This window comes from Myxine glutinosa, chromosome 12 (genome assembly GCF_964187855.1).
Source record: "Myxine glutinosa chromosome 12, kmMyxGlut1.1, whole genome shotgun sequence".
Classification (NCBI taxonomy): Eukaryota; Metazoa; Chordata; class Myxini; order Myxiniformes; family Myxinidae; genus Myxine; species Myxine glutinosa.
Genome location: NC_136272.1, coordinates 55,653,933 through 55,676,450, shown reverse-complemented (window position 1 = coordinate 55,676,450; position 22,518 = coordinate 55,653,933). Strand labels below are relative to the sequence as shown.

The following is a 22,518-nucleotide window of genomic DNA, read 5'->3' as shown; positions in this document are numbered from 1 at the left end:
TCACAAAAAGAAACTCGATTCGACAACAACTCAGGTAATCAAAACTAGGGATGCGGTGCATGTGCCATAAAAGTGAATTAAAAACTCCGTGGGATGGCTGAAATTGCATTTTAGTTACCAATTGGGGTATCGGTGGTTGAGTCACAGTCAGGGCACAGCGGAGGTCATCTTCCACGTGGAGCCGATTACGCTGTTTCGATTTGATATTCAACAGCGTGGAAAACCCCGCTTCGCAGAGATAGGTAGACGAGAATGGCAGAAGCACCCGGATAGCTATCTGGCTGATATTAGTGTAGTGACCCATTCCCACCCAAAACTCCGTCAAGCTCTTCTCTTCGAATGTGTCTTTGGCAAATTAATCGTTTCGGAGATCCAGGAATTCATCTTGCATTGCCTCCGGCATGCTCTCCACACAAAGGTTGACGGAAAATGTATTCCTCACAATTTTTGCCTCATTGTCGTCTAAATCAGGAAAATACTTATGAAATTCTAGCTCCAGTGACTGCAGATGCTCAAGAATGTCATTTTTCAGTACGGGATCAAGCTCTTTTCCCATGCTGTCTTGCAATTCAGACATTCCTTCGAACATAGCAATGTTTCCTGTGTTCACTTTCCTGCACCAGTTTTGGAGCTTGTCAACAAATCCTCTGAGATTATCGTGGAAAAGAATAATATTAGTCGCTCTTCCTTGGAGCTTGAGGTTCAGCTGGTTCTGCTGCTCGAAAATGTCAGCAAGCTAAGCAAGTCGTTCATTCCACAATTCTTCGTCGTAATGCTGCAGGAGGTCATGTTTCCCTTGGAGATTCAAGAAATGTTTGACTTCCGCACTAAGTTCAAAGACGCGGTTCAGAACATTCCGTTTTGAAAGCCAGCGTACAGCACAACAGCAGTATAGCACAGCAACGTTTCATGTTCCGTGTTCATGTCTTTGCACAGCTCCTTGAACATTTGGGTGTTGAGAGCGCCTGCCTTGATGTAGTTAACAATCTTGATTACGACTTCAAGAACTTTCTTCAATGAGAGAGGGAGAGTCTTACAAGCCAGGGCGTAGCGATGAATCATACAGTGGGTTCCTTTCACTTGTGGTGCCAGCATTGTCAATCCACCAAACTGATATGGGATATCTGTGATTATTGTCAATCTTTATTACTGTCAGTGTTGTCTCTTCCAAACTGATGTGGGATATCTGTGATTATTGTCAATCTTTATCACTGTCAGTGCTGTCTCCACCAAACTGATATGGGATATCTGTGATTATTGTCAATCTTTATCACTGTCAGCGCTGTCTCCACCAAACTGATATGGGATATCTGTGATTATTGTCAATCTTGATCACTGTCAGTGTTGTCTCCACCAAACTGATGTGGGATATCTGTGATTATTGTCAATCTTTATCACTGTCAGTGTTGTCTCTTCCAAACTGATGTGGGATATCTGTGATTATTGTCAATCTTTATCACTGTCAGTGCTGTCTCCACCAAACTGATATGGGATATCTGTGATTATTGTCAATCTTGATCACTGTCAGTGTTGTCTCCACCAAACTGATGTGGGATATCTGTGATTAGTGTCAATCTTTATCACTGTCAGTGCTGTCTCCACCAAACTGAAATGGGATATCTGTGATTATTGTCAATCTTGATCACTGTCAGTGTTGTCTCCACCAAACTGATATAGGATATCTGTGATTATTGTCAATCTTTTTCACTGTCAGTGCTGTCTCCACCAAACTGATATGGGATATCTGTGATTATTGTCAATCTTTATCACTGTCAGTGTTGTCTCCACCAAACTGATATGGGATATCTGTGATTATTGTCAATCTTTATCACTGTCAGTGCTGTCTCCACCAAACTGATATGGGATATCTGTGATTATTGTCAATCTTTATTACTGTCAGTGTTGTCTCCACCAAACTGATATGGGATATCTGTGATTATTGTCAATCTTTATCACTGTCAGTGCTGTCTCCACCAAACTGATATGGGATATCTGTGATTATTGTCAATCTTTATCACTGTCAGTGCTGTCTCCACCAAACTGATATGGGATATCTGTGATTATTGTCAATCTTTATCACTGTCAGTGCTGTCTCCACCAAACTGATATGGGATATCTGTCATTATTGTCAATCTTGATCACTGTCAGTGTTGTCTCCACCAAACTGAAATGGGATATCTGTGATTATTGTCAATCTTGATCACTGTCAGTGTTGTCTCCACCAAACTGATATGGGATATCTGTGATTATTGTCAATCTTTTTCACTGTCAGTGCTGTCTCCACCAAACTGATATGCGATATCTGTGATTATTGTCAATCTTTATCACTGTCAGTGCTGTCTCCACCAAACTGATATGGGATATCTGTGATTATTGTCAATCTTTATTACTGTCAGTGTTGTCTCCACCAAACTTATATGGGATATCTGTGATTATTGTCAATCTTTAACACTGTCAGTGCTGTCTCCACCAAACTGATATGGGATATCTGTGATTATTGTCAATCTTTATCACTGGCAGTGCTGTCTCCACCAAACTGATATGCGATATCTGTGATTATTGTCAATCTTTATTCGTCAGTGCTGTCTCCACCAAACTGATATGGGATATCTGTGATTATTGTCAATCTTTATCACTGTCAGCGCTGTCTCCACCAAACTGATATGGGATATCTGTGATTATTGTCAATCTTGATCACTGTCAGTGTTGTCTCCACCAAACTGATGTGGGATATCTGTGATTATTGTCAATCTTTATCACTGTCAGTGCTGTCTCCACCAAACTGATATGGGATATCTGTGATTATTATCAATCTTGATCACTGTCAGTGTTGTCTCTTCCAAACTGATGTGGGATATCTGTGATTATTGTCAATCTTTATCACTGTCAGTGCTGTCTCCACCAAACTGATATGGGATATCTGTGATTATTGTCAATCTTGATCACTGTCAGTGTTGTCTCCACCAAACTGATATGGGATATCTGTGATTATTGTCAATCTTGATCACTGTCAGTGTTGTCTCCACCAAACTGATGTGGGATATCTGTGATTAGTGTCAATCTTTATCACTGTCAGTGCTGTCTCCACCAAACTGAAATGGGATATCTGTGATTATTGTCAATCTTGATCACTGTCAGTGTTGTCTCCACCAAACTGATATGGGATATCTGTGATTATTGTCAATCTTTTTCACTGTCAGTGCTGTCTCCACCAAACTGATATGGGATATCTGTGATTATTGTCAATCTTTATCACTGTCAGTGTTGTCTCCACCAAACGGATATGGGATATCTGTGATTATTGTCAATCTTTATCACTGTCAGTGCTGTCTCCACCAAACTGATATGGGATATCTGTGATTATTGTCAATCTTTATTACTGTCAGTGTTGTCTCCACCAAACTGATATGGGATATCTGTGATTATTGTCAATCTTTATCACTGTCAGTGCTGTCTCCACCAAACTGATATGGGATATCTGTGATTATTGTCAATCTTTATCACTGTCAGTGCTGTCTCCACCAAACTGATATGGGATATCTGTGATTATTGTCAATCTTTATCACTGTCAGTGCTGTCTCCACCAAACTGATATGGGATATCTGTCATTATTGTCAATCTTGATCACTGTCAGTGTTGTCTCCACCAAACTGAAATGGGATATCTGTGATTATTGTCAATCTTGATCACTGTCAGTGTTGTCTCCACCAAACTGATATGGGATATCTGTGATTATTGTCAATCTTGATCACTGTCAGTGCTGTCTCCACCAAACTGATATGGGATATCTGTCATTATTGTCAATCTTGATCACTGTCAGTGTTGTCTCCACCAAACTGAAATGGGATATCTGTGATTATTGTCAATCTTGATCACTGTCAGTGTTGTCTCCACCAAACGGATATGGGATATCTGTGATTATTGTCAATCTTTTTCACTGTCAGTGCTGTCTCCACCAAACTGATATGGGATATCTGTGATTATTGTCAATCTTTATTACTGTCAGTGTTGTCTCCACCAAACTTATATGGGATATCTGTGATTATTGTCAATCTTTAACACTGTCAGTGCTGTCTCCACCAAACTGATATGGGATATCTGTGATTATTGTCAATCTTTATCACTGGCAGTGCTGTCTCCACCAAACTGATATGCGATATCTGTGATTATTGTCAATCTTTATTCGTCAGTGCTGTCTCCACCAAACTGATATGGGATATCTGTGATTATTGTCAATCTTGATCACTGTCAGTGTTGTCTCTTCCAAACTGATGTGGGATATCTGTGATTATTGTCAATCTTTATCACTGTCAGTGCTGTCTCCACCAAACTGATATGGGATATCTGTGATTATTGTCAATCTTGATCACTGTCAGTGTTGTCTCCACCAAACTGATATGGGATATCTGTGATTATTGTCAATCTTTTTCACTGTCAGTGCTGTCTCCACCAAACTGATATGGGATATCTGTGATTATTGTCAATCTTTTTCACTGTCAGTGCTGTCTCCACCAAACTGATATGGGATATCTGTGATTATTGTCAATCTTTTTCACTGTCAGTGCTGTCTCCACCAAACTGATATGGGATATCTGTGATTATTGTCAATCTTTATTACTGTCAGTGTTGTCTCCACCAAACTTATATGGGATATCTGTGATTATTGTCAATCTTTATCACTGTCAGTGCTGTCTCCACCAAACTGATATGGGATATCTGTGATTATTGTCAATCTTTATTCGTCAGTGCTGTCTCCACCAAACTGATATGGGATATCTGTGATTATTGTCAATCTTTATCACTGTCAGTGCTGTCTCCACCAAACTGATATGGGATATCTGTGATTATTGTCAATCTTTATCACTGTCAGTGCTGTCTCCACCAAACTTATATGGGATATCTGTGATTATTGTCAATCTTTATCACTGTCAGTGCTGTCTCCACCAAACTGATATGGGATATCTGTGATTATTGTCAATCTTTATCACTGTCAGTGCTGTCTCCACCAAACTGATATGGGATATCTGTGATTATTGTCAATCTGTATTCGTCAGTGCTGTCTCCACCAAACTGATATGGGATATCTGTGATTGTTGTCAATCTTTATTACTGTCAGTGCTGTCTCCACCAAACTGATATGGGATATCTGTGATTATTGTCAATCTTGATCACTGTCAGTGTTGTCTCTTCCAAACTGATGTGGGATATCTGTGATTATTGTCAATCTTTATCACTGTCAGTGCTGTCTCCACCAAACTGATATGGGATATCTGTGATTATTGTCAATCTTTATCACTGTCAGTGCTGTCTCCACCAAACTGATGTGGGATATCTGTCATGATTGTCAATCTTTATCACTGTCAGTGCTGTCTCCACCAAACTGATGTGGGGTATCTGTGATTATTGTCAATCTTTATTCGTCAGTGCTGTATCCACCAAACTGATCTAGGATATCTGTGATTATTATCAATCTTTATTCGTCAGTGCTGTCTCCACCAAACTGATATGGGATATCTGTGATTATTATCAATCTTTATTCGTCAGTGCTGTCTCCACCAAACTGAAATGGGATATCTGTGATTATTGTCAATCTTTATTCGTCAGTGCTGTCTCCACCAAACTGATATGGGATATCTGTGATTATTGTCAATCTTTATCACTGTCAGTGCTGTCTCCACCAAACTGATATGGAATATCTGTGATTCTTGTCAATCTTTATCACTGTCAGTGCTGTCTCTGCCAAACTGATATGGGATATCTGTGATTATTGTCAATCTTGATCACTGTCAGTGTTGTCTCTTCCAAACTGATATGGGATATCTGTGATTATTGTCAATCTTTATCACTGTCAGTGCTGTCTCCACCAAACTGATATGGGATATCTGTGATTATTGTCAATCTTTATCACTGTCAGTGCTGTCTCCACCAAACTCATATGGGATATCTGTGATTATTGTCAATCTTGATCACTGTCAGTGTTGTCTCCACCAAACTGATATGGGATATCTGTGATTATTGTCAATCTTTATCACTGTCAGTGTTGTCTCCACCAAACTGATATGGGATATCTGTGATTATTGTCAATCTTTATCACTGTCAGTGCTGTCTCCACCAAACTGATATGGGATATCTGTGATTATTGTCAATCTTGATCACTGTCAGTGTTGTCTCCACCAAACTGATATGGGATATCTGTGATTATTGTCAATCTTTATCACTGTCAGTGCTGTCTCCACCAAACTGATATGGGATATCTGTGATTATTGTCAATCTTTATTCGTCAGCGCTGTCTCCACCAAACTGATCTGGGATATCTGTGATTATTGTCAATCTTTTTCACTGTCAGTGCTGTCTCCACCAAACTGATATGGGATATCTGTGATTATTGTCAATCTTTATTACTGTCAGTGTTGTCTCCACCAAACTGATATGGGATATCTGTGATTATTGTCAATCTTTATCACTGTCAGTGCTGTCTCCACCAAACTGATGTGGGATATCTGTCATGATTGTCAATCTTTATCACTGTCAGTGCTGTCTCCACCAAACTGATGTGGGGTATCTGTGATTATTGTCAATCTTTATTCATCAGTGCTGTATCCACCAAACTGATCTAGGATATCTGTGATTATTATCAATCTTTATTCGTCAGTGCTGTCTCCACCAAACTGATATGGGATATCTGTGATTATTATCAATCTTTATTCGTCAGTGCTGTCTCCACCAAACTGAAATGGGATATCTGTGATTATTGTCAATCTTTATTCGTCAGTGCTGTCTCCACCAAACTGATATGGGATATCTGTGATTATTGTCAATCTTTATCACTGTCAGTGCTGTCTCCACCAAACTGATATGGAATATCTGTGATTCTTGTCAATCTTTATCACTGTCAGTGCTGTCTCTGCCAAACTGATATGGGATATCTGTGATTATTGTCAATCTTTATCACTGTCAGTGTTGTCTCCACCAAACTGATATGGGATATCTGTGATTATTGTCAATCTTTATTACTGTCAGTGCTGTCTCCACCAAACTGATATGGGATATCTGTGATTATTGTCAATCTTTATCACTGTTAGTGTTGTCTCCACCAAACTGATATGGGATATCTGTGATTATTGTCAATCTTTATCACTGTTAGTGTTGTCTCCACCAAACTGATATGGGATATCTGTGATTATTGTCAATCTTGATCACTGTCAGTGTTGTCTCTTCCAAACTGATATGGGATATCTGTGATTATTGTCAATCTTTATCACTGTCAGTGCTGTCTCCACCAAACTGATATGGGATATCTGTGATTATTGTCAATCTTTATCACTGTCAGTGCTGTCTCCACCAAACTCATATGGGATATCTGTGATTATTGTCAATCTTGATCACTGTCAGTGTTGTCTCCACCAAACTGATATGGGATATCTGTGATTATTGTCAATCTTTATCACTGTCAGTGTTGTCTCCACCAAACTGATATGGGATATCTGTGATTATTGTCAATCTTTATCACTGTCAGTGCTGTCTCCACCAAACTGATATGGGATATCTGTGATTATTGTCAATCTTGATCACTGTCAGTGTTGTCTCCACCAAACTGATATGGGATATCTGTGATTATTGTCAATCTTTATCACTGTCAGTGCTGTCTCCACCAAACTGATATGGGATATCTGTGATTATTGTCAATCTTTATTCGTCAGCGCTGTCTCCACCAAACTGATCTGGGATATCTGTGATTATTGTCAATCTTTATTCGTCAGTGCTGTCTCCACCAAACTGATCAAGGATATCTGTGATTATTGTCAATCTTTATCACTGTCAGTGCTGTCTCCACCAAACTGATATGGGATATCTGTGATTATTGTCAATCTTTATTCGTCAGTGCTGTCTCCACCAAACTGATCTAGGATATCTGTGATTATTGTCAATCTTTATCACTGTCAGTGCTGTCTCCACCAAACTGATATGGAATATCTGTGATTCTTGTCAATCTTTATCACTGTCAGTGCTGTCTCTGCCAAACTGATATGGGATATCTGTGATTATTGTCAATCTTTATCACTGTCAGGGCTGTCTCCACCAAACTGATATGGGATACCTGTGATTATTATCAATCTTTATTCGTCAGTGCTGTTTCCACCAAACTGAAATGGGATATCTGTGATTATTGTCAATCTTTATTCATCAGTGCTGTCTCCACCAAACTGATATGGGATATCTGTGATTATTGTCAATCTTGATCACTGTCAGTGTTGTCTCTTCCAAACTGATGTGGGATATCTGTGATTATTGTCAATCTTTATCACTGTCAGTGCTGTCTCCACCAAACTGATATGGGATATCTGTGATTATTGTCAATCTTTATCACTGTCAGTGCTGTCTCCACCAAACTGATGTGGGATATCTGTCATGATTGTCAATCTTTATCACTGTCAGTGCTGTCTCCACCAAACTGATGTGGGGTATCTGTGATTATTGTCAATCTTTATTCGTCAGTGCTGTCTCCACCAAACTGATCTAGGATATCTGTGATTATTTATCAATCTTTATTCGTCAGTGCTGTCTCCACCAAACTGATATGGGATATCTGTGATTATTATCAATCTTTATTCGTCAGTGCTGTCTCCACCAAACTGAAATGGGATATCTGTGATTATTGTCAATCTTTATTCGTCAGTGCTGTCTCCACCAAACTGATATGGGATATCTGTGATTATTGTCAATCTTTATCACTGTCAGTGCTGTCTCCACCAAACTGATATGGAATATCTGTGATTCTTGTCAATCTTTATCACTGTCAGTGCTGTCTCTGCCAAACTGATATGGGATATCTGTGATTATTGTCAATCTTTATCACTGTCAGTGCTGTCTCCACCAAACTGATATGGGATATCTGTGATTATTGTCAATCTTTATCACTGTCAGTGCTGTCTCCACCAAACTGATATGGGATATCTGTCATTATTGTCAATCTTGATCACTGTCAGTGTTGTCTCCACCAAACTGAAATGGGATATCTGTGATTATTGTCAATCTTGATCACTGTCAGTGTTGTCTCCACCAAACTGATATGGGATATCTGTGATTATTGTCAATCTTGATCACTGTCAGTGCTGTCTCCACCAAACTGATATGGGATATCTGTCATTATTGTCAATCTTGATCACTGTCAGTGTTGTCTCCACCAAACTGAAATGGGATATCTGTGATTATTGTCAATCTTGATCACTGTCAGTGTTGTCTCCACCAAACGGATATGGGATATCTGTGATTATTGTCAATCTTTTTCACTGTCAGTGCTGTCTCCACCAAACTGATATGGGATATCTGTGATTATTGTCAATCTTTATTACTGTCAGTGTTGTCTCCACCAAACTTATATGGGATATCTGTGATTATTGTCAATCTTTAACACTGTCAGTGCTGTCTCCACCAAACTGATATGGGATATCTGTGATTATTGTCAATCTTTATCACTGGCAGTGCTGTCTCCACCAAACTGATATGCGATATCTGTGATTATTGTCAATCTTTATTCGTCAGTGCTGTCTCCACCAAACTGATATGGGATATCTGTGATTATTGTCAATCTTGATCACTGTCAGTGTTGTCTCTTCCAAACTGATGTGGGATATCTGTGATTATTGTCAATCTTTATCACTGTCAGTGCTGTCTCCACCAAACTGATATGGGATATCTGTGATTATTGTCAATCTTGATCACTGTCAGTGTTGTCTCCACCAAACTGATATGGGATATCTGTGATTATTGTCAATCTTTTTCACTGTCAGTGCTGTCTCCACCAAACTGATATGGGATATCTGTGATTATTGTCAATCTTTTTCACTGTCAGTGCTGTCTCCACCAAACTGATATGGGATATCTGTGATTATTGTCAATCTTTTTCACTGTCAGTGCTGTCTCCACCAAACTGATATGGGATATCTGTGATTATTGTCAATCTTTATTACTGTCAGTGTTGTCTCCACCAAACTTATATGGGATATCTGTGATTATTGTCAATCTTTATCACTGTCAGTGCTGTCTCCACCAAACTGATATGGGATATCTGTGATTATTGTCAATCTTTATTCGTCAGTGCTGTCTCCACCAAACTGATATGGGATATCTGTGATTATTGTCAATCTTTATCACTGTCAGTGCTGTCTCCACCAAACTGATATGGGATATCTGTGATTATTGTCAATCTTTATCACTGTCAGTGCTGTCTCCACCAAACTTATATGGGATATCTGTGATTATTGTCAATCTTTATCACTGTCAGTGCTGTCTCCACCAAACTGATATGGGATATCTGTGATTATTGTCAATCTTTATCACTGTCAGTGCTGTCTCCACCAAACTGATATGGGATATCTGTGATTATTGTCAATCTGTATTCGTCAGTGCTGTCTCCACCAAACTGATATGGGATATCTGTGATTGTTGTCAATCTTTATTACTGTCAGTGCTGTCTCCACCAAACTGATATGGGATATCTGTGATTATTGTCAATCTTGATCACTGTCAGTGTTGTCTCTTCCAAACTGATGTGGGATATCTGTGATTATTGTCAATCTTTATCACTGTCAGTGCTGTCTCCACCAAACTGATATGGGATATCTGTGATTATTGTCAATCTTTATCACTGTCAGTGCTGTCTCCACCAAACTGATGTGGGATATCTGTCATGATTGTCAATCTTTATCACTGTCAGTGCTGTCTCCACCAAACTGATGTGGGGTATCTGTGATTATTGTCAATCTTTATTCGTCAGTGCTGTATCCACCAAACTGATCTAGGATATCTGTGATTATTATCAATCTTTATTCGTCAGTGCTGTCTCCACCAAACTGATATGGGATATCTGTGATTATTATCAATCTTTATTCGTCAGTGCTGTCTCCACCAAACTGAAATGGGATATCTGTGATTATTGTCAATCTTTATTCGTCAGTGCTGTCTCCACCAAACTGATATGGGATATCTGTGATTATTGTCAATCTTTATCACTGTCAGTGCTGTCTCCACCAAACTGATATGGAATATCTGTGATTCTTGTCAATCTTTATCACTGTCAGTGCTGTCTCTGCCAAACTGATATGGGATATCTGTGATTATTGTCAATCTTGATCACTGTCAGTGTTGTCTCTTCCAAACTGATATGGGATATCTGTGATTATTGTCAATCTTTATCACTGTCAGTGCTGTCTCCACCAAACTGATATGGGATATCTGTGATTATTGTCAATCTTTATCACTGTCAGTGCTGTCTCCACCAAACTCATATGGGATATCTGTGATTATTGTCAATCTTGATCACTGTCAGTGTTGTCTCCACCAAACTGATATGGGATATCTGTGATTATTGTCAATCTTTATCACTGTCAGTGTTGTCTCCACCAAACTGATATGGGATATCTGTGATTATTGTCAATCTTTATCACTGTCAGTGCTGTCTCCACCAAACTGATATGGGATATCTGTGATTATTGTCAATCTTGATCACTGTCAGTGTTGTCTCCACCAAACTGATATGGGATATCTGTGATTATTGTCAATCTTTATCACTGTCAGTGCTGTCTCCACCAAACTGATATGGGATATCTGTGATTATTGTCAATCTTTATTCGTCAGCGCTGTCTCCACCAAACTGATCTGGGATATCTGTGATTATTGTCAATCTTTTTCACTGTCAGTGCTGTCTCCACCAAACTGATATGGGATATCTGTGATTATTGTCAATCTTTATTACTGTCAGTGTTGTCTCCACCAAACTGATATGGGATATCTGTGATTATTGTCAATCTTTATCACTGTCAGTGCTGTCTCCACCAAACTGATGTGGGATATCTGTCATGATTGTCAATCTTTATCACTGTCAGTGCTGTCTCCACCAAACTGATGTGGGGTATCTGTGATTATTGTCAATCTTTATTCATCAGTGCTGTATCCACCAAACTGATCTAGGATATCTGTGATTATTATCAATCTTTATTCGTCAGTGCTGTCTCCACCAAACTGATATGGGATATCTGTGATTATTATCAATCTTTATTCGTCAGTGCTGTCTCCACCAAACTGAAATGGGATATCTGTGATTATTGTCAATCTTTATTCGTCAGTGCTGTCTCCACCAAACTGATATGGGATATCTGTGATTATTGTCAATCTTTATCACTGTCAGTGCTGTCTCCACCAAACTGATATGGAATATCTGTGATTCTTGTCAATCTTTATCACTGTCAGTGCTGTCTCTGCCAAACTGATATGGGATATCTGTGATTATTGTCAATCTTTATCACTGTCAGTGTTGTCTCCACCAAACTGATATGGGATATCTGTGATTATTGTCAATCTTTATTACTGTCAGTGCTGTCTCCACCAAACTGATATGGGATATCTGTGATTATTGTCAATCTTTATCACTGTTAGTGTTGTCTCCACCAAACTGATATGGGATATCTGTGATTATTGTCAATCTTTATCACTGTTAGTGTTGTCTCCACCAAACTGATATGGGATATCTGTGATTATTGTCAATCTTGATCACTGTCAGTGTTGTCTCTTCCAAACTGATATGGGATATCTGTGATTATTGTCAATCTTTATCACTGTCAGTGCTGTCTCCACCAAACTGATATGGGATATCTGTGATTATTGTCAATCTTTATCACTGTCAGTGCTGTCTCCACCAAACTCATATGGGATATCTGTGATTATTGTCAATCTTGATCACTGTCAGTGTTGTCTCCACCAAACTGATATGGGATATCTGTGATTATTGTCAATCTTTATCACTGTCAGTGTTGTCTCCACCAAACTGATATGGGATATCTGTGATTATTGTCAATCTTTATCACTGTCAGTGCTGTCTCCACCAAACTGATATGGGATATCTGTGATTATTGTCAATCTTGATCACTGTCAGTGTTGTCTCCACCAAACTGATATGGGATATCTGTGATTATTGTCAATCTTTATCACTGTCAGTGCTGTCTCCACCAAACTGATATGGGATATCTGTGATTATTGTCAATCTTTATTCGTCAGCGCTGTCTCCACCAAACTGATCTGGGATATCTGTGATTATTGTCAATCTTTATTCGTCAGTGCTGTCTCCACCAAACTGATCAAGGATATCTGTGATTATTGTCAATCTTTATCACTGTCAGTGCTGTCTCCACCAAACTGATATGGGATATCTGTGATTATTGTCAATCTTTATTCGTCAGTGCTGTCTCCACCAAACTGATCTAGGATATCTGTGATTATTGTCAATCTTTATCACTGTCAGTGCTGTCTCCACCAAACTGATATGGAATATCTGTGATTCTTGTCAATCTTTATCACTGTCAGTGCTGTCTCTGCCAAACTGATATGGGATATCTGTGATTATTGTCAATCTTTATCACTGTCAGGGCTGTCTCCACCAAACTGATATGGGATACCTGTGATTATTATCAATCTTTATTCGTCAGTGCTGTTTCCACCAAACTGAAATGGGATATCTGTGATTATTGTCAATCTTTATTCATCAGTGCTGTCTCCACCAAACTGATATGGGATATCTGTGATTATTGTCAATCTTGATCACTGTCAGTGTTGTCTCTTCCAAACTGATGTGGGATATCTGTGATTATTGTCAATCTTTATCACTGTCAGTGCTGTCTCCACCAAACTGATATGGGATATCTGTGATTATTGTCAATCTTTATCACTGTCAGTGCTGTCTCCACCAAACTGATGTGGGATATCTGTCATGATTGTCAATCTTTATCACTGTCAGTGCTGTCTCCACCAAACTGATGTGGGGTATCTGTGATTATTGTCAATCTTTATTCGTCAGTGCTGTCTCCACCAAACTGATCTAGGATATCTGTGATTATTTATCAATCTTTATTCGTCAGTGCTGTCTCCACCAAACTGATATGGGATATCTGTGATTATTATCAATCTTTATTCGTCAGTGCTGTCTCCACCAAACTGAAATGGGATATCTGTGATTATTGTCAATCTTTATTCGTCAGTGCTGTCTCCACCAAACTGATATGGGATATCTGTGATTATTGTCAATCTTTATCACTGTCAGTGCTGTCTCCACCAAACTGATATGGAATATCTGTGATTCTTGTCAATCTTTATCACTGTCAGTGCTGTCTCTGCCAAACTGATATGGGATATCTGTGATTATTGTCAATCTTTATCACTGTCAGTGTTGTCTCCACCAAACTGATATGGGATATCTGTGATTATTGTCAATCTTTATTACTGTCAGTGCTGTCTCCACCAAACTGATATGGGATATCTGTGATTATTGTCAATCTTTATCACTGTCAGTGCTGTCTCCACCAAACTGATATGGGATATCTGTGATTATTGTCAATCTTTATCACTGTCAGTGCTGTCTCCACCAAACTCATATGGGATATCTGTGATTATTGTCAATCTTGATCACTGTCAGTGTTGTCTCCACCAAACTGATATGGGATATCTGTGATTATTGTCAATCTTTATCACTGTCAGTGCTGTCTCCACCAAACTGATATGGGATATCTGTGATTATTGGCAATCTTTATCACTGTCAGTGCTGTCTCCACCAAACTGATATGGGATATCTGTGATTATTGTCAATCTTGATCACTGTCAGTGTTGTCTCCACCAAACTGATATGGGATATCTGTGATTTATTGTCAATCTTTATTCGTCAGTGCTGTCTCCACCAAACTGATCTGGGATATCTGTGATTATTGTCAATCTTTATTCATCAGTGCTGTCTCCACCAAACTGATCTAGGATATCTGTGATTATTGTCAATCTTTATCACTGTCAGTGCTGTCTCCACCAAACTGATATGGGATATCTGTGATTATTGTCAATCTTTATTCGTCAGTGCTGTCTCCACCAAACTGATATGGAATATCTGTGATTCTTGTCAATCTTTATTCGTCAGTGCTGTCTCCAGCAAACTGATATGGGATATCTGTGATTATTGTCAATCTTTATCACTGTCAGTGCTGTCTCCACCAAACTGATATGGAATATCTGTGATTCTTGTCAATCTTTATCACTGTCAGTGCTGTCTCTGCCAAACTGATTTGGGATATCTGTGATTATTGTCAATCTTTATCACTGTCAGTGTTGTCTCCACCAAACTGATATGGGATATCTGTGATTATTGTCAATCTTTATCACTGTCAGTGCTGTCTCCACCAAACTGATATGGGATATCTGTGATTATTGTCAATCTTTATCACTGTCAGTGTTGTCTCCAGCAAACTGATATGGGATATCTGTGATTATTGTCAATCTTGATCACTGTCAGTGTTGTCTCTTCCAAACTGATATGGGATATCTGTGATTATTGTCAATCTTTATCACTGTCAGTGCTGTCTCCACCAAACTGATATGGGATATCTGTGATTATTGTCAATCTTTATCACTGTCAGTGCTGTCTCCACCAAACTCATATGGGATATCTGTGATTATTGTCAATCTTTATCACTGTCAGTGTTGTCTCCACCAAACTGATATGGGATATCTGTGATTATTGTCAATCTTTATCACTGTCAGTGCTGTCTCCACCAAACTGATATGGGATATCTGTGATTATTGTCAATCTTGATCACTGTCAGTGTTGTCTCCACCAAACTGATATGGGATATCTGTGATTATTGTCAATCTTTATCACTGTCAGTGCTGTCTCTGCCAAACTGATATGGGATATCTGTGATTATTGTCAATCTTTATCACTGTCAGTGTTGTCTCCACCAAACTGATATGGGATATCTGTGATTATTGTCAATCTTTTTCACTGTCAGTGCTGTCTCTGCCAAACTGATATGGAATATCTCTGATTCTTGTCAATCTTTATCACTGTCAGTGCTGTCTCTGCCAAACTGATATGGGATATCTGTGATTATTGTCAATCTTTATCACTGTCAGTGTTGTCTCCACCAAACTGATATGGGATATCTGTGATTATTGTCAATCTTTTTCACTGTCAGTGCTGTCTCTGCCAAACTGATATGGAATATCTCTGATTCTTGTCAATCTTTATCACTGTCAGTGCTGTCTCTGCCAAACTGATATGGGATATCTGTGATTATTGTCAATCTTTATCACTGTCAGTGTTGTCTCCACCAAACTGATATGGGATATCTGTGATTATTGTCAATCTTTATCACTGTCAATGCTGTCTCCACCAAAGTGATATGGGATATCTGTGATTATTGTCAATCTTTATTACAGTCAGTGCTGTCTTTACCAAACTGATATGGGATATCTGTGATTATTGTCAATCTTTATAACTGTCAGTGCTGTCTCCACCAAACTTATATGGGATATCTGTGATTATTGTCAATCTTTATCACTGTCAGTGCTGTCTCCACCAAACTGATATGGGATATCTGTGATTATTGTCAATCTTTATCACTGTCAGTGCTGTCTCCACCAAACTGATGTGGGATATCTGTCATTATTGTCAATCTTTTTTACTGTCAGTGCTGTCTCCACCAAACTGATATGGGATTTTAAAAAAATTGTATGCAAGATTGAGGCTTGTGTAAGAGCTGACATCAATCACAAAAAAAAATAAAAACGGACAGACAAAACATACAATAAAGGGAGCGGGAGACAAGATGGGGGGAGAGAGGGAAGCACACAAGCACAACAACAGAGAACAGATAACGGGGACATCGGAAGATCTGTGGGAGGGAGAGGGCTTGGGGGGAGGAGGCACGGTAAGGTGGGGGTGGGGGGGGGGGGTGGGAGAGGTTTAAGACACATGGACACTGCTAGAACTTCCAGGAAAGAAGTCGGTATTTCAAAAAAAGTGGATTTGGGGTGAATTAACGGGGGTAGAATAGATCAAGGTTTTGGATGGGGGAGGATAAGAGATGGTGGTGAACAGCTGTTTTAAAAAAAACCTGGAGGGAGGAGGGGGATTGAAGAGAGTGAGGGAGTTTGTTCCAGCGGTGGGAGTAAAGAGAAATGAAGGAGTGAAGGTGAGCAGACAGTCTTGATTTTGGCAATTTCATCATAAGAGGGTTGCTAGCAGATCTTGTGCGACCTATAGGAATATTTGGGGGACAGAGCACAGATAGAGCTGGGGGTGCTAGGCCCAGATAGGAGGCCACCAGCTAGGCCACCAACCTGCCTGCGGTGAGTAAGTGAAAGGCCATCAGAGTCAGCTTTATTGCTGGAGATTCCAATGATTCTGAAAGCTTAGGTTTCAACAGCGTGAAGATGAGCTGGGTGTGTGGCAGGAGCACCAGCCCAGAGGGGAGAGCCGTACTCCATTGAGCTGTGGATGAAAGCCTTGAATGTGGTGAGGAGCTCAGAAGTGCCCAGAAAGGACTTCGCACAACGGAGGATGCCCAGTCGGTGACTGGCTTTGGGGGCCAGCTTGGAAATGTGGTTTTCACAAGAAATATTATAGCAGATAGTGAGACCCAAAAGCTTGAGTGACAGACCTTCTTCCTGTCATAAATTTGATTGTCAAACATTTAAATGTGACATATGCAGGAGTGAAAAGTGTGCGCATGTGTGTGTGCATCTGCACACGTACCATTTTATTCAACGTTTTTTCTGGACGTTTTTTCTCCTCGTGATACTTTCATGTATTATTTGTTGCAGAGGAAGTAGAGAAACGGAAAGAGTCTTTGGCCAGAATTTTGGAATCTTTTGATGCCAGCACGTTATCAGACAGGTACGTATATCATGTGTATATCCCATTTTATTGATGTGATCCTCTTCCATCAGGACTAACCTGACACCTCCATCTCTAAATGTTCATTTTGCCCATCTTGCCTGTGCTGTATCAACATCCCAGCTCTCCCACCTACAGCAAGTCGTGCTAAGTATACAATGAACACCAAGCAAGGAATTTGGCCAGGATGCCGGTGCGCAATGACCCTGTCTTTACATGTGTTGTTTGATGTCACTTCAATGTGCCCAAAATGTCGACAGCACACCCAACTCGCGTGCTCCCTCACCCCGTGCATCTGAAGGACGGAGTGCTCCAAGGTGCAGCATCTCCTGATACTGCATCACACCAGCAGCCTTTATTATAGTGGAACTTGAACACAGACTGAAAGATGAATTAATATGAGTATCAACTTGATATTGTTGTCACCCCAAAACACCCCATTGTTTTGTTTGTATTTGGCAACACCACACGCTCGTTTGAGCAAAACAAATTAGAAATAAAATGTCTTAAATTGTCATTGATCCACCTCGAATAAAAGAGAAGCTGACCTTTCGGGCCTTACCCTTTCGGAAAAGAGAAAGGAAAATTGGGGTAAATAAGCACGTTTATAAGTTTGGTGCTGATGCAAGAGGATCCCTTTTCCTTTCTATTTTTCTCCAACACACAACAACAACATGCATTTTAAGGCCATTTTCCCTGCTAGAGCGGGGGTTAGCCTTGCGGTCCCCATGACAATCTTCTCCATTTTGCCCTATTTTCTGCATCTCTCCTTGTTAACCCCCTTGCCCGCATTTCTTCTTCCACCATATTTAGCCAAGTCTTTCTCGGTCTTCCCCGTCCTCTACTTCCTTCTACATTCATTTCCATCACTGTTCTCAACCAGTCACTTTCATCCTTCCTTAACACATGAGCAAACCATCTCAACCTGTTCCTCTTCACAACATCAATCACAGGCTCTATTCCCATCATCTTTCGCAATTCATCATTTGTCTTCCTCTCTCTCAACGATACTCCACACATCCATCGAACCATTCGCATTTCCACCCTTTCCAACCTTTGTTGCTGCTCTACGTTCATTACCCATGTCTCGCTCCCATAAATCATAACACTTCTCACACATGCAGCATACACCTTTCCCTTCAGCTTCAACGACACTCCCCTCCTTATCAGCACGCCACTCAGTTCCCGATACTTCTTCCATGCACATCTCACTTGAGCAACCGTTGCCGAGTCTGATCCACCTTCTCCATTCAGCATGTCTCCGAGGTAGCAAAATGTTTTCACACCTTCGAGCTTCATGCCGTCTCCAAGATCCAACTCAACATTTCCTCCATCTGCAGCTCCCTCTGTGCACACCTTACATTTGAATGTAGCTGCCACACTGGTTAATGACCCTCTCAGACCACTACATTTTTGATGAACCCACTCAGCGCACATTGTGCATTGCTATTTTGCTCCAAATTTGATCTGTTGTGAAGAGAAGAGACGCTGATGTTTCAGGCGTTACCCTTCGTCGGAGCAAAATAGAAAGGAAAAGGGATCCTCTTGCATCAGCACCAAACTTATAAACGTGCTTATTTACCCCCATTTTCCTTTCTCTTTTCCTAAAGCGTAAGGCCCGAAAAGTCAGCTCTTTTATTCGAGGTGGATCAATTACCATTTAAGTTATTTCATTTTTTGGCTATTTGTTTTGACTTATTTTGTCGCCCACGCAGATCACTAATTTTGTTTTAGATACTCGTGGAAGAATAACTTAATACCAGTTGAGTACCAGTTCACTGGTAATTCCCTGCTTGTCGTTAAAGGCGGCAAAAAGGGTTGACGTCAGGAAGGGCATCCGGCCATAAAACATTGCTTCAAAAAGGGGACCGAAAAACAACAACAACCACGGTTCCCGAAAAAGGCCAACCCCCGCTTGCAGGGAAAAATGGCCTCTAAAGGTGGTTTTTTTTTTTTTTATACTCGTGGAAGAACTTGGACACAGAACAGATCATGACACAAAAAAACAACAAAGGGAACAGCAGGAGACACGGGAAATGCCAATCGTCAGACAGAGGGAAAAGGTAGATGGAGACGGGCAAACGAGATGCGGATAATGATGGGTAGGGGAGAACACACATGGCTTAATGGTGGAAAAGATGGATGCATAAGCAAACTTTCGAGAGGGGTAGGGTTGGTTTAATGGGTGTAGAAAAGATCATGGCTTTAGATGGAGGATGACCTAAGATGGTGGTGAACAGCTGCTTTTTTGAACACCCGGAGAGAGGACTTGGATCGATGAGAGTGTGTAAGGCGGTGCCACAAGTGGGATACGGAAGAAATGCCACAAGTAAGTGGTGGTTCTGGATTTAGGCAGTTTCACGAGGAGTTTGTTGCTGGTGGACCACGTGCGAACAGCAGATACATTGAGGTGGCACAGCACGGAGCGGGCTGAGGATGCAAGACCAGAAATGAGGCATAAGAAGACAGAGAGACCAGCGACCTGTCAGCGATAATGTCGTGATAGGCCCATAGACTCAGCTTCATTGTGAGAGATTTCAATGATCTTGAAAACCTTGGTTTCCATGACATCAAGCTGAGCAAGTTGTGATGCTTTCCCAAGAGAGATCATGGCTGAAAGTGAGACACAAGAGTTTGAGTGAATGAACCTCTTCAAAATGGTTGTTGAGAAAGTAGATGGGAGGGTTTGCCGAACCGTCCTTTCGGAGAGAGAGACAGAGGGAGTGAGTGGGTTTTCTCAGGATTGAAGGACATGTTCCAGATGTTTGACCAGTTTATGATTTATTTCAAGGTCTGCCTGTCTGAGGAGAGGGAAGAGGCTTCTGCCTGTCTGTCAGAAGGATGAGTGATGACATGGCAGAGAGTAGAGTTATCAGTAAAGAGATGAAGAGGATTTTCCAAAGAGTCAGTGAGATAATTGATGAAGATTAGGAATAAGATGGGGCCAATAACATGGCCTTGGAGTACTCCAGCCTTGACGGGGAGAGGATATAAATGGATTCTGTTGGGAGCCACGTGTTGATTACGAGAGTGGAGGAATTCACTAATCTAAGAGTGGAGTTGGCCTTGGATTCCATAAGTAGAGAGTTTGAAGAGCAAGGCGAGATGACAGACGATATAAAAAGCTCAGATTTGTCCAGAGAGATGGCCCTGATCTCACGTCTGCTTTCGGGGACCTCTATCCATTGTTGGGAGAGTAGAAGCAGCATGTCAAAGGTGGAGTGACCAAGTCTGAATCCGAATTGATTATCTAAGGTGAGGTTGTTGGAGGAAAGTAATGACCTTTACTGCGGTGATGGAATCCATGACCATGCTGATGATTGGAAGTAAGCTAATTTCTCTGTCGTTGAGGGTATCCGTTTTTGCACCTTTTATGCAAGCCAGTGATGGCTGATTTCCAAGCAGACAGAAGATAACCTGTGGTAAATGACAAGGTAAAAATGGCAGAGAGAGGAAGTGCAAGAGCAGCAGAGCGGAATTTTATGACACGTGAGCTGATGCCGTCCTGGCCAGTTGCAGAGTCAAAGTCGAGGGTTGCCAGAAACTTTTCCACCTTCTCAGGTGCAAAAGACACACAATCCAGGAGCAGTTGGGTCCGACTGGGGAAGGGTGAGTAAACAGAGAGAGGGGTTAGGGATCCTATATTTTGAAGCAAAGATGGAATTGAGTCATTCGGCCTTCTCACAGGAATAGTCTTCTGTGGTGCCATTTGAAGTGAGGGAAGGGATGGAAGGGGAGCATACACCAGAGACAGACTTGACAAGTTGCTACCAGGTTTTAGACGTTGGTTGACAAGTTGGAAAGCTCATTCTAGATGTTGGACAGATGTTGTTTTCAGGCTCTCTTGAGAGTAGGCACACACTTGTTGCAGGCTTCATGGAATGATCTGAGGTTTCCTCCAAGAGGAGAATGCAAGTAGTTTTAAAGCAACTGTCTCACCACAGTTTTCAGAATACCAAGAGCGGGAGGTTTGGTGAGATAACTGAAGACAATATGGGATTAATCTGTGCTTAAGGGAGAGTTGGTTTCTGTTGACGAATTTCCAGGCTGAATTATTATTCGGGGCGGTAGGTATAGGGAACCAGTCCTGAAGCATGATGGCTACTTGAGGTCCTTGTCTCTTTGCCTGAGTGAACTGCCAGACTCATCGACACTGATGCTGTTCTCTGAGAGTGCCCAGAGAGATGTTGACCTTCACAAGCACATGATCATATGAGCCAATTTGGGCAGAGGACAAGCAAGCTACATTGGCGGGGAAGTTGGTAATCACCAAATCCAGAAGGGAAGATTTTGCCATTGGGAGTGATCTAGATGAGGAAATTCACAGATTGAGTCAGTTCCATGAAGTCACAGAAATCCTTTGCAGAAGTACCATGACTGGTGAGAGACATACCAACACCCAGGCAATTAACATGGTGACAAGTGAAGTCACCACATATGAGTGAGAGAGAGTTGGGATGAGTGATTAAAAGTTGGTCCATGTAGTCTGAGAGATAGATGTAGATGGAGTTGTCACTGTTGGGAGTACAGTACAACACACATACAAAGATGAGATGTGAGCAGAGTGGAAGTCGCAGCCAGAGGTACTCCTGGCGTTTGGGGTCTAAGAACAGTATATGAAGAGGGAGAAATGGTGTTTTAGATGTACAGCGCAACTCCACCACCAGGACAGAGTTCTGATTGATCAAACCAGAGGAGACAATAGCCAAGGAGAGACACGAAGGAGTCAGGGCTGTCTGGTGAGGGGAAGGATTCTGTAAACAGACAATGTCCAGTTTATCGGCAGTGGTGTCTGGATTTAGAGATCT

The 22,518-nt window shown here is 40.6% G+C and overlaps 1 protein-coding gene across 1 annotated transcript in view; it reads left to right on the top strand.

Annotated features, from left to right (window-relative positions):
* LOC137437231 (general transcription factor 3C polypeptide 1) overlaps positions 1–22,518 on the top strand; it is a 405,949-nt gene that overhangs the window by 313,429 nt on the left and 70,002 nt on the right. Inside the window, exon 39 of the mRNA XM_078766829.1 lies at positions 17,638–17,710. Within this exon, the coding sequence (XP_078622955.1) occupies positions 17,638–17,710 (73 nt within the window). The remainder of the gene's footprint in view (positions 1–17,637; positions 17,711–22,518) is intronic.